General features: G+C 48.8%; 1 protein-coding gene across 2 annotated transcripts in view; it reads left to right on the forward strand.

The window, feature by feature from the left end:
- Positions 1–12816, forward strand: part of RASSF2 (Ras association domain family member 2) — a 47406-nt gene that overhangs the window by 12916 nt on the left and 21674 nt on the right. For both annotated transcript variants that reach the window (XM_075910998.2, XM_075910997.2), the window contains 4 exons: positions 3871–3961; positions 5371–5446; positions 7293–7444; positions 12127–12215. In XM_075910998.2, coding sequence (XP_075767113.1) covers positions 3903–3961; positions 5371–5446; positions 7293–7444; positions 12127–12215 — 376 coding nt within the window. In that variant the 5' untranslated portion in view covers positions 3871–3902. The remainder of the gene's footprint in view (positions 1–3870; positions 3962–5370; positions 5447–7292; positions 7445–12126; positions 12216–12816) is intronic.

The following is a 12816-nucleotide window of genomic DNA, read 5'->3' on the forward strand; positions in this document are numbered from 1 at the left end:
TCCTTGGGAGTGGGGCCAGAGCGCACTGGCTGCCAACCCCACCCCTGGGACTCTAGAATAGTCGACTAACTGATAAGAATTCATGAGGTTCATTTGTCAATTATTCAATTAACTGTTAGGTAAGATCCCTACTCCCCGCACCCCCAGTTCATTCACAGCCTATCCCAAATGTTTGAGCCTTGCTGGGGTGGTTGTGAAATGCTGTAGCATAAGTTAGGAAATGAAAAGCCAAGTCAGTCTTTCCGTTGTTACTTGTGTTATTATTTTGTGTTTCTGTTCTTCTTTTTCAGGACAATGCACCGTGGATTGTTAGCTGTAGCTTTGAATTTCCTGCCCTTTGTCTGCTTGTCTCTCGCTTGCCGTGGCTGTGTTTAAATATAGGCTTTTGTCTTGTAGATGTGTGGAGTAGAATAAAAATACAATTTTGTTCAGGCTTGTGCCAGTGTGTGGCGGGAGGGTCTCCTAAGGTGTCCCAGGAGAACTGGAGCAGGGATTCCTAACCCAGTGCCATGTGACTGCGGGTGGTTGCCTCATTGTGTCTTCGTTTCCCCTTCTGTAAAATATCCACCTCCCTGAGTTGTTAAGAGAACTGACTTCTTTGTGTGAAGGCCTTTGGGGTCCTCAAGCAACCAGCCTGTGTAGTCGTGCTGGGAAATACATGCCAGACCCTGCTGCCCCCAGGTCAGTAACAGTATTGCCATTAGGGATGTGAACAGGTAACCAGTTAGCAGGTAAGATCACCCTTACGAGGTGATGCTTACCGGGTAACGATTAACCGGTGCCCAGAGCAGCCCCACTGGGCCCAGCAGGCTGGAGTTGGAGTTGGCAGCCCTGCACAGGCTGGGAGGGATCACGTGGAATCGGTTAACCAGTTAAACCTAATGTTTAACTGGCTAACTGATTGAACAGGATTTTACATCCCTCACTGTCACTGTACAGATGAGGAAACTCTGTGTTGTGTGCATAGTGTATAACGTGCTGGATTTTTTGGGCATAAAATCTCCTCTTTAAGAATCTGTTACAGTAGTGCCATTGGATTTGTGTTGTGGTAACTCTTCTGGGTTTCAAACAAGGATCAGGGCCCCTTTATACTAGATACATTGCAAATCCATAATGAAGAAACATACCCTGAAAAGCTTTTATCTTTCACAGTAATGCAGTGTTTTCTAATTTGTTATTAGAAGCAACTTGAAGTGAGACATGAAAAATTTTAAAAGCACCTAAGTGAGGTAAGAGCCTCAAATATGGTTTCCAAATTGCCTAAAGCATTTGTCCATCTTGGAAAACTTAGCCCAAAATCTCTTTTTAGTTATGCTTCATTGCTCCTGATTAATAAATAAAAACTGACAGTTTAAGGGAGGGGAAGCATTTCAAATGTCAAAAATTAATGGTTTTTTTTTTTGCATGTGCATGAGGGAAATTTTGGCCAAGTGTTTGTCTCCATTTCTCAACCCATGAAATTGCCAGAAACTGCCACCACCAAAACCCAAATCCTTTGTGGATGTCAGCGTAGAGCAGTGGTTGCCAACCAGCACATTGGGATCTACCAGTAGATCCTGGAGCCTCTGACAGGTGATTCTGACTGGTTTTGCTGGGAAACTGTCAAGTGCTGGCACTTCAGTTGCCCCTCCACCTGCTGTCATGCTGCTCCTGCCCTCTGCCTTGAAGCTGCCCCCTTGAGAGCCTCCTGCTTGCTGTGCAGGGTGTGGGAGGGAGAAGATGGGGCTGATGTTGGGGTGTCCCTCCTCCCCCCACTCCTGCACCCTGTCTCCACAGAGAGAAGGGGATGGAGGGAGCTAGCTTGGCAATGCAAATCTGTCACTCACAAACACACACTGTCCTTCTCATATCCTGACCCAACACACACACGGGGTAGGGGGTTGTTACTACTTTTACTGCTTGCAAAGTAGGTTAGTTTTGGTTTTTGTTGACTGTGAATTTCATTTCTCTCATGCTTAAATTTAACTCTTTGAGTAGTGAGTGCTAACAGGTCTAGCCTGTTGTGGTTGGAGTAATTATCCCTGTGGCAGTTGTGCTCCTGGAGGTGGCTGGCAGCCCCTGAGAAAGCCAGAGTAGGGGGTCTTCACATGCTGTCCTTGCCTGCAGACACCACTCCTGCAGCTCCCATAGATCAATAATGGAGAGGAGAGCTGTGGCTGGTGGAGACTGTGGTTGGGGCCTGTTGATGAGGGGCAGTGCTTGGGGTGTTGGAGCCACTTTTGTGCTTGTCAGCTGCCTTTGGGGGTGGTGTGGGTCCAGGGTGGGTGTAGTAGAGATGAGACTTGAACTCACTAGCCTGTGCTCCCCAGGCAAATCCTGTATCCCCTAAGCCACTGCACATCCCACCCTACCTCCTTACCTTCAGGCCATCCCTTATCCTGCTTTCCTAATGCAGGTGCCAGCTCCATTCCTGGGGCAGCTTGTGTTGACTGTCTAGCCATGCCCAGTGGGGGTGGGGGAAGAATCAAACCCCGATCCCTGCACTTCCCAGGCAAATGCCTTATCCCCTAGGCCACTCCAAAGCCTGCTTCACATCCCTACCTTCAGGGTGTCCCCTCCCACACTCTGAACCCCTTAGCCCAAGACCAGAGACTGCATCCCAACCCCCTATCCCAGCCTGGTGAAAGTGATGGAGCGAGCAGGATGAGGCCTCGGAAAAAGGGTAGAGCAGGGGCGGGGCCTCAGAAGCAGGGGAAGGGAGCTGGGCAAGGGTATTTGGATTTGAGGTAGATCTTACTTTGCACATAAAGTTGAAATTGAAAGTGATCTTGTGGTTAAGAAGGTTGGGGGAGCACTGATGTAGAGGGTGGACTTTGGTGGGAAGGCCAGTCTGCGTTTGAAAGTTTATAAAAATAGGATTTTCAAGAGAGCTGAAATGAGGCCGAAAACACAACTTATTTATTTCAAGTGCGAGGGGGAAACAGGCTGTCCTTTGTGTGTGAAATTGGGTTGTTCCCCTGCAACCAAAATGCTGAGGCAGTCGAATGTTGTGTTAAATAGTCACAACAGCTTGCCAGAGGCCTGAGCTGATCAAGAAAGAGTGTTACTTTCCACTGGGGAATTCCAACACGCTTCTTATTGATTGATCAAGGCAGATTCAAATATGACAACTGGGGATTTCTGGTGTTGGTGCATGGGGAAAATGCATGTCCGCCTGGGCTACTGGCAATGGGGCAAAGGAGAATCTTGTATTCAGGCCAACTGCCCTTGTATTTGTTTTTTAAGCCCGTTATTTATTATTTTCTCTGCTGGATTCAGCCAAAAAACCCTCTCTTGATCCAGAGAGGTTGAAAAGCAGCTTCCAGATTTTCTTAATTTATGTTGAATCCCTGGTTGCATGGCCCCTAGATTCCCTTTAGAAACACTGCTGTAATGGATGGAAGTTTCCGTGTGTGTTGCAGTGGTTCTCAAAACACAGGAGGCTGTTCTTATTATGCTTATGAGTGATGGGAGGGAGGGGAACCGTACTGTGAGCAGGGTGAGTGATAGCTGACCCAAACCGGAGTCTGATCCGAACGGTAAATAATTCTTCTTCCCTTCACTCGCTTTCTGTTTGCATCTGTGGGAATCCACGGAGTAGATGAGTCAAAAATACCTTGAGAGATGCCCCTGGCATTTCCAGCCCAAAAAGCAACTGGAAGCGCTAGGTAACTCGTCAGAGCCTGTTAGTTTCAGCGATATCCTCAGAGCCTTTGGCCATTCAGATTAAACATGGGTTATTGTTGTTGCAGTAGTAGATAAGGAAGTGTTATTTATTCCATTGAATCCACTGGGCTTTGGATCTGACCCAGTCTGCACATGTTAAGATGGAAATGATAAAGTGATTAATGTAAATTTCTCCTCTACCCTTCCCCCCCCCCCCCCATACAGATCTGTGCTCCTAATGAAAGAAGATTGTGAGGATGGATTACTACAGCCAGTCGTCCGTCATCCCCTGTGGAAAAGACAAATACATTTCAAAGTAAGATTGCAACCAGAGCTTAATGCAGAAATATTTTTGGTGGTATGAGCTGACAATTTATTTATGAAAGCACCTGGGGACTGGTGGAGGAGGGGCAGATGCCGTCACACAAAGTTCTTTAATCTGTGGGCAGAGGTGGAGGGGGAAGTGATCTCTCTAGCAATTGATATTGCAAAGAGGAGGCAGAGCAGAGACAGTAACATTCCGTGGCTGAGAAATCATTGAATGGGTTGCAGCCAAGGAGAGATGAGTAGGAAAGATGCTGGTTACGGCCCCACCTCCTTAGATAGGAATAACAACATACAGAATGTGAGCCACGTTAGGGGTTCTGTCAGTGGAATTATGTTGGTAAGAAGAAAAAATCCCACTCCAAACCAAAATAACTACCCCAGAATAAACTGTGCAGACCAGGCCCAGGGCTCATCGTGTGCCTCAGATGGAGACACTCCAAATCCTGGACATGAGCGTTGGGGAAATAGTGACTTGATGTCTGCCTCTGTTCTCCCATCTGAAAAATCAGGCTGGGATAATTTCTCCATCTTTGCAGAGCTTTTACCCCTCTGCTGTGGAAATGCAAGGTGACCTTCCTCTGGTATGTAATAGAAATGTTACCGAGGGGGCACCTGATCGCTCAGAGACTGGGCTATTTGTGATGCCTGGTTGGATGGATCAGATGTTGAGTGGCCTTTGTATGGGAAGCAGTGGTGGTTGGCAGGTCACGGCATTGTTGTCTGTGTACTTCTTACTTTTGACCAGACAATATAGTAAACCAGCATTTATGGCCTCTGCTTTGAGTAGGGCAAAATCCCTGCCCATCTCTAGGGCCATCAGGTTGATTTGCCCTGCAGGTTGTTACTCTAAGCCTTCCAAATCAAAATGGGAGTTGTTCACTGAAGCTCTAGGAAGTGATTCTGGTTCAGCTGGCAGCACAGAGGCCCAGTGTCCTCCTTGGCCCACTGTCTCCTAGCAAGATAGCAGCTGGTCTGATCCATGAAACAAGGTGCTCTCTGATTTGGCTACTGGAGACCCTCTGCATAGGGGATTGACCCCCCCCTAACTAGCGCCTTAGACTAGTCAGGAATTTTCAGCTCCCCACCGCCAGTTTTCACTTGTATCTCTAATTTGTAACTCCTGCTAATTAAGGACTGGATCCTGCATTTGTTAAATGGTCTGGGCCTTATTGCTGAGGTGTCATGAGGCATTGTTCCTATGGCCTGTTTGCCTTAGTCCAGCCTTGGCTCTGGAAATTCACTCCTGACTCCATCAAATCTGCTTCATTCCAGGTCACCATTTCAGGCCCTTGGGTGCCACTGTGACAGGTGTAGGATAAGAACCCGAGCTTCGCTGGCTCTGCCTTTTTCCTCTCCTCGGGCTATGTCTTTCCTGCATTACCAATGTTTCTCTTCCAGGAACGAGCTGCTGTTGCACTTAAAGACGTACAACTTGTATTATGAAGGTCAGAATTTGCAGCTCCGGAACAGAGAGGTGAGAAATCGATGTGTAAATATCGAGCCAGGAGGTCTTGTGACTTAGATAGAGGGGGCCATGTGATGAAAAATTAGACTGCCTGGGACAAGGCCCGCCTTGGAGGTCAAAAAGTGACTGCGAAAGTCAGCTGCTGGCTGGTTCTTACTGCAAGTGGGAGCTCTACAGCTGGCAGGGGCTTAAGGTCCTTTTTCTTTCTGAGAGAAATGTAGTGATGCAGGGGCTGTCCTCTTCCACCACAATCGCTGTGTGGAATAAATGGGAATTTTGACGCTAGTTGTAAATAGGGGTGGGAATGAGGGATATAAAATTTCAATTATTTGGCTAATCGAATAGTCGATGCAATTTGCAGCAACTATTTGATTAGTCAATAAGGGTGCTTCCGTCGTTGAAGTGTTGCTATACTTCAAAGTCGGAAGCGCTGCGGGGAGCACAGGACCAGTGGGAGACTCAAGCAGTTCCCCGCTGGCCCCGTGCTTCCCGTGGTGTTTCAAAGCGGAGTCTGGGGTCAGGTGAGGACTCTTGAGTCCCCAGCTGGCCCCAGGCTCCATGCGGCGCTGCTGCTTTGAAGCAGCCCCTTCTGATAGAGGCAGCAGGGTGGGCGGGGAGAAGCGTCTAGTCAACTAGCCTGTCGACTGTCCGATAGGCATTTGCTTATCGGATAGTCGACTAATAGATTCCCACTAGGGATGTGAACTGGTCTTTTCTCAGGATTTGTAGGCTGGAATGGGAACACCATGATCCTTTAGACCAGGCATGGGCAATAATTTTTGCAAGGGGGGCCACTTAATGAATTTTGATAGGTAATTACGGGCCAGCTTCACCCCTGGAAGTGGAAGGCCTGGGGTGGAAGAGGTGGGACTGGGGACTAGCCTCTCCGCAGAGGTTTTGAATTAAAAACACAGCAAAGTGCTCCTGGTTCCTGGCACCACCATGTTGCCTGGCAGCCACCTGGGTTTGCTGTGGCTATTTAAAAGGCTTATGGCTCCGGCCACCTTGTAGGAGCCTTTTAAATAGGATCTGGTTGCCTGCGCCAGCGCCTGGAAGTTCTGTGGCATGGGCAGCAGGCTATAAATAGAAAACAGCCAGATGCCGTCCACGGGCCGGATCAAAGTGTTAAGTGGGCTGGATCTGGCCCCTGGGCCACATCTTGCCCAGCCCTGCTTTAGACCAACTTTTTATTAATTATTTCTCAATGTTGCCTGATTTAAGCCTGTCCCCCATTGTGTGCTGGGGGCTGCTTTTGGGTATTGAGTGCACTGCTCCTGAGAGAATGTGGCCTTTGGTTAGAACAGAAGGCTGGGAGCCTTTCCTCAGCTTGGGAGGGGGGGGCATAGCCTAGGGATTAGAGCAGAGGATTTCTTTTCCATGCTTGTTTCTCTCTCACTATCCTAGTGCAGTTACTACCCTTGCTGTGGCTGTAGTTACAGCTCTGTAAAGGTGTTTCTGCCAGCATACTTATTTCCACATGCGATAGTGAACAAGCTAGAGCAGTACCAGGCCCCCTTTTCCTGGGGTAACTGCCTCCATTCTAGGGCTTTTACCAGGATAACTGCACTGGCTTGCAGCAGTCCTGTCCCTAAGTACAATGTTTTTACTAAGACCAAAGTCGGGAGTCAGGCCTCCTAGGTTCTGGTTCCCGCACTGCCCAGTGGCGGAATGCCACATAGTGAGGAAATCCAGCACCCTTGGGGTCCCTTTCCCTGTCCATAGCATGGTGCTGACATTGCCTGCTGCTCACGGAAGGGGGGTTGTCTCATGTCTGAGCAGGGCGAGTGTGTAGATCTGCCTTGCCTTAGGCAGCGCTCTGAGCGGCTGGTGTATGTCTTTGTGTCTTGCTGACCAGGAGGAAGGCGAGTTCATCGTCGAGGGTTTGCTGAATATCTCTTGGGGCTTGCGCAGGCCCATCCGGCTGCAGATGCAGGATGACAACCAAAGGATCCGCCCCCCTCCGTCCTCCTCCTCTTGGCATTCTGGCTGCAACCTGGGCACACATGGGTCAGTAGAGGGTTGGTCCTGCCAAGGCAGGGGGCTGTCGGAAGAGCTGTGGGGCGTGGCTTCGTTATCTGGGGAGAGATGTTTGTGGCATCTGCAAGGCCACACACATGCAGCACTAGGGTTATACCTTGATTCTGCAGAAACAAGCAGTGGGGCCCGTCTCTTCTGCAGTCAAATTGGGGAATGCCTGACCTGCAGAACAGAGTGGTGTGTGCACTATTACTTGCATTTCACAGTGGCTAGAGTCCACAGCGAAGAGCACAGCCCTGTTATGCTAGTGCAGTGCAAACATGTAGGAAGACATTCTCTGCCCTGAAGAGCTAACATTCTAAATAGGCAAGACAGACCAAGGGTGGGGAAGGGAAACTGAGGTACAGGGCGGTGAAGTGACATACTCTAGGTCATGCAGTGGGTCAGTGGCAGAGCTAGGAAATGGCCTGAGCCCTAGGCCTGTGCCGGCTCCACTAGGCTACAGTACCTCCCTACTCATTATAGCTATGTGCTGATCTGCTCCCACCTGAGCTAGCCGAGGCTACCCTGGTGTTTTCTGTAGACTTGTGCAGGGAGACTGGGGAACTGCTATAGTCCTGGTGCAGAGGAGAATCTGGCCAGTTGGCTCATTGCTGAATAGTCGAGGACTGCAGGCGTAGGTGGTTGCTGGTGCTTGAAGCCCTCCATGCCGCCCAGATGAGCTTTGCACAGCTCCTGCCATCTTACCCGAAAGGAAACATTTTTTTGCTTCACCCAACAAAGCTGCCATCTGCAGCCATTAAGGTCCTGGTTCAGGTGCTTACCTGTGCAATAGACAGGGCTTCTACCATTAGAGTCTGCCAGTTGCAGAGAGCCAGTTGTATCGTGAGAACTGAGACGTGGGGTTTTCTTTCCCAGCTGTGTCACTGACATAGATGACCTGTGCAGCATCACACGCCTCCTTTGCGCTTCTGTTCCCCATCTTTCAACTGGCAAGTTATTGGAGTTCTGTGGGTGGGAAAATCTGCACAGTCAGTGGGCAGTGGGATTAATTCGTTGTTGCCACCTGGCAAACATCCATGACATGCAGTCTTGTGAATCCCCATCTTGCAGCGCTCTGGGCGCTATCTGGCTGGCAGCGAAAAGCAACCACATCTATGACAGAGGCTAAGCCTACTTGGGTTTGCTGGAGAGTGAACTTCCCCTGCTTTTATTGAGAGTCCATGTATTTCACTGACTCAGTATTTTAACATGTCCTGCAGGAGGTCTGATTTGCCAATAGGATTGCTGTATTTCCCTAGCTTGGCACTTGCAAATTTCCTATGAAGAGCATGTCACTTAACACACCTTTCTTTTTTCTGACCATGCCAAAAATGAAGTCTTCCAGAGTAAATAAAGTCTAAATGGAGCATGGGGGGAACAAGATTCCCTTGGCAACTGTCACTTGTGATTTCTGCGAAGGGCTAACATACTTAATGACAACTGCTTTGTCCATGTTTTGTGTTAAATACCTGTACAGATTTAACATTTTTTCCAGTGAGGGCCTTGGATAGATTTTCACTTGTCTTTTGCACCTTACATTAAATAATGATCTCAAATTAATTGGCATCTGACATATTTGTAAAGGCTAGTTTGGACATTTTCCGTGGGTATGTTTGTAGCAAATATTTGGGCTTTTCCCCATGGCTAATCCTCCTCCTTCCAAGGTAAAAAAGTCCAGTATAGACAAAGCCACAAAGAACCAGCTCTCCTATGACCAAGACCCACATGAAGCTCCTTGTAGGATGGGAGCCTTTAATAACAGAGCTTCCTTTAATGTAGCCAAATGCAAAATGATACCCTAAAGAATGCAGGCCAGACCTACAGAATGGTGGACGCGACCCTGGAAGGCAGCGGCCCTGAAGGAGAGTTAGGGGTCATAGGGACAGACAAGCAACTCAACATGAGCTCCTAGTGCAATGTGGTGGCTAAAAGGGCTAATGGGGCCCTTGATCAAGGGGGTAGGAGTAGCAAGGTGACTGGACTTCTGCATTCATCACCAAGGAGACAGACTAGGACACTGCATCCTGTGCTGCTGTCCGCGTTCTACGAAGGATGTTGAAATCATTAGAGAGAGTGCAGAAAAGAGCCACAGGAAGGATTTGAGGCCTGGAGATGATGTCTTCTGGGGAAACTTTAAGAGCTCAGTCTCTTTGGCTTATCGGATTGAGCAGTGTCTTGAGTACAGTGTTTAACCACCTCCACAGGGAGAAATTAGATATTAAAGGGCTCTTTAACTGAGAGCGTGGCTGGCACTGAAAACTGGACCCACTCAAATGGAGACTGCGGCTCCACTTTAACCTGTAACGTGCTGGTTTTGGCACAGGGTGTGTAATGATTGGAACAACCGCCCCAGGGATTCCCTGTGTCTGTCGTTAACTCAAACCCCAGCCCCGTTCTGGTGGATGTGCTTTAACCCTTAACGGGGGCTTGGGGGGTAATGTTACGGGCTGTGGCAGACAGGAGAGGAGTAGATTATCTGACAGTGTGTGATAGACTGAGACAGGGCAGGAGTGCTGTAAAGCTTGATATGGAAAGGTAACTGTGTCTCCACCCACATGGCTTAGAACAGGGGTTTAAGACTCCCAGCCCACAGGCCAGCCCTGGCTGGTACAGTTGTGCAATCTGGCCTGGGAATCCCAGCGGGCCAGGGGAGGCCTGTCCACTCATGTACCCCCAGCCCTGCTGCTTCCTGTCACTGCCAGCCCTCTCTCCCAGCCTGGCACCCTGTCCCCGAGGGGCACACCCTCAGGAATTATGGGGGGGGGGAGGGCTGGTGCAGGGTGGGTCCCATGCTCTCCGTGGCAGTGGGAGGCATGGCATGCCTTCAAGTGCGCTCCTCTTCCCTGCTGCTCCTGCTGTCACAGGGACTGTGAAGGGGTCCAGTGCTGCCCCGCCCTGCACCGGGGGAAATCCCCAAAGCCGCATCTTCAGGGGATGGAGTGCCATGGGGGGGGGGGGGGAGTGAGGAGAGGGCAGGGCAGTGGCAGATAGGGGCAGGCCCTGGGAATGGACAGCCCTCTCCCGGGCCCTCTGGGACTCACAGGCCTGATTGTGCATCTGCTGTGGCAGGCGATGGCCCACAGGATGGGAGATCGAAAACCCTGATTTAGAATATTGCAGTAAGAAAGTTAGTGCTAATGAGCCTCTTGCAAATGAATGAATTTAATCGCCCAGCCTCTTCTGGGAAGTAGGTCAGTATTATCCCTGCTTTACGTCTAGGTAAACTGAGGCATCAGGCTGAGGCACTTATGCCATCAGGCTGTGGCAGAGCTGGGAGAAGTCTCAGTTCACTGTCTCGAACTGTAAGCCTCTTCATGCTTGTCTCCTCCCATCCAGTCCTTCTGATTTTTTTTCCCCCCATCATTTCATTGTTGAGTGAAACCTTCTATCTTGTCTTGCATCATGCGACCCTTGGAATCATTGTGTTGCTGCCTGTGTTACTTCACATCATCCTGGTATGAACACATTGTTTTTTATGACCGGGGGCGGGGGGAAGTGGGGGAAGGGAAACTGCTGTAGGTGACATACAAAAATATAACATTGAATCTGTTGCTGAGGGAAAATCATCATATGTTTTGAAACATTTGAGATACCCCTGCATTTGTTATGAGATCCTCTTCTCAACAAGGAAGCCTAACAAAGTGTTCAAGTTGCGGTGGGGGAGGTCTAGGTTGGATATTAGAAAAAAGCCCTGGCTGGGATGATTGAGTTGGGGTTGGTCCTGCTTTGGGCAGAGGGTTGGACTTGATGACCTCCTGAGGGCTCTGCCAGCCCTGGGAATCTATAATTGGGGACTGGGAATAGATAGCCCTCCCCCTGGCTCTATCAATTAAAGTTTGGGGGGAGGGGGAAGGAATTTTGGGGACATTTTTTGTAATTTTTTCCTGTAAAAATCAGTTTTCATACAAACTATAGTTGAAAAATTTAAATCCAGAGCTTTTAAGCTGAGTAGTTTGATATTAAAAGATGAGGGGGACGCAGTTATATGGCCTTAATCCTGGACAAGTAAGCAACTGAGCCTCACACCCAGACTGAAGTCATGTGGAGGCATGTCCTCACCAAGCTAAATTTGAGGAATACTTTATCGTTCTCCCCAGATGTTACACTTTGTGGGATCAAAAGCCTAAAATCTCTCCCAGCTGTAGGGTGGGCAAGTAAACAGTGAATTGAAAAGGAGGGTGCCAGAAGTTCTCTGCTATGTCCAACAGTGGAAACTGTCCTTTAACTACATTACAGATGAATGAGAAGCCAGATGAAACCTGGAAAGATTTTTGTTATGTCAGAAAGGAAGCACGCTTCTGCCTCTGATCCAAAAGTTCAGCCCGAGCCCACTTGTCTTCTGTTGTGTTCATGTGTATGTATCTGTCCGCTATAAAACCAGAGCGTGTCTAGGGAAGGAATTCACCCCATGGGGGAGATCCGCAAAAGTGGGCTGGCCCTTTGCACAGGGATGAATTTCCACTCCGGTTATCTGGCCCGATTACGTCGTCTGCAATACGAACATTACTTGGTTGTGTTGGAAAGTTTAAAAAGTGCAGTAGATGAGACACCCGCAACAGTGACACTCCCTGATGTGTGACACAGCAAACCCCTGTGTTGGTTGGTGACTTGGAGCCTTGGGAAATGTTGCTGTCAGGTGTGTTGTAACAGTGTGTCTGTCTCCTTACTAGGTCTGCAGTGAAACCAAGTACCTTACCTGCTATTCAGATTACCGATGCTGAGGCCCCCGCAGATGCTGATGGCTCAGAGAGTGGACCAGGTGAGACCAGGATGGTGCATTTCCTGAATATGCTGCTCTCTTTCAGTAAACCAAAGGGGAGAGCCCTCTGGCTAAAGCTCTTGTTTCAGTGGAGTCGCTCTGCCAGAGGGTATCCTCACAGTGCCTTGTCTTGTTTCTTTATTTATATTGTTAGCAGCTGTGCCTTTATTTCTTGTCGCCCAGCAATTCCCATTGCTTTGAAATGGTGGGCAGTAATTAAGACTAAGAGCCACATATTGAATAACAAGGATAAGAAGGAACAACGAAGAGCTGCTTGTTCAGTGAGCACTGTCCAGCCTATGCATTGAACGAGACAGGTTCTGTTGCTTGGTTGGTTTTTTAACACCTAAAAAAAAATGAGGACTGTAATTGAGGACTGTAGTGTGCTAAGACACAGGCAGCATTAATTCTGGCGTTGCCTAACTTTTGAGTGTGACTTTGCGACCATAATGTTTGTAACATTGTGTAGTGTTGCCATGGGAGGTTTGTTCTATATAACATATATACATTGCTAATGTACTGAGGGATTTGTACCGCAGCCACTGTTATACTAGCACAGTGCCCATTAGAAATTATTTGAAGCAAGGGGTGGGGAACCTTT

Source organism: Pelodiscus sinensis, chromosome 28, assembly GCF_052426305.1.
Source record: "Pelodiscus sinensis isolate ZL-2025 chromosome 28, ASM5242630v1, whole genome shotgun sequence".
Classification (NCBI taxonomy): domain Eukaryota; kingdom Metazoa; phylum Chordata; order Testudines; family Trionychidae; genus Pelodiscus; species Pelodiscus sinensis.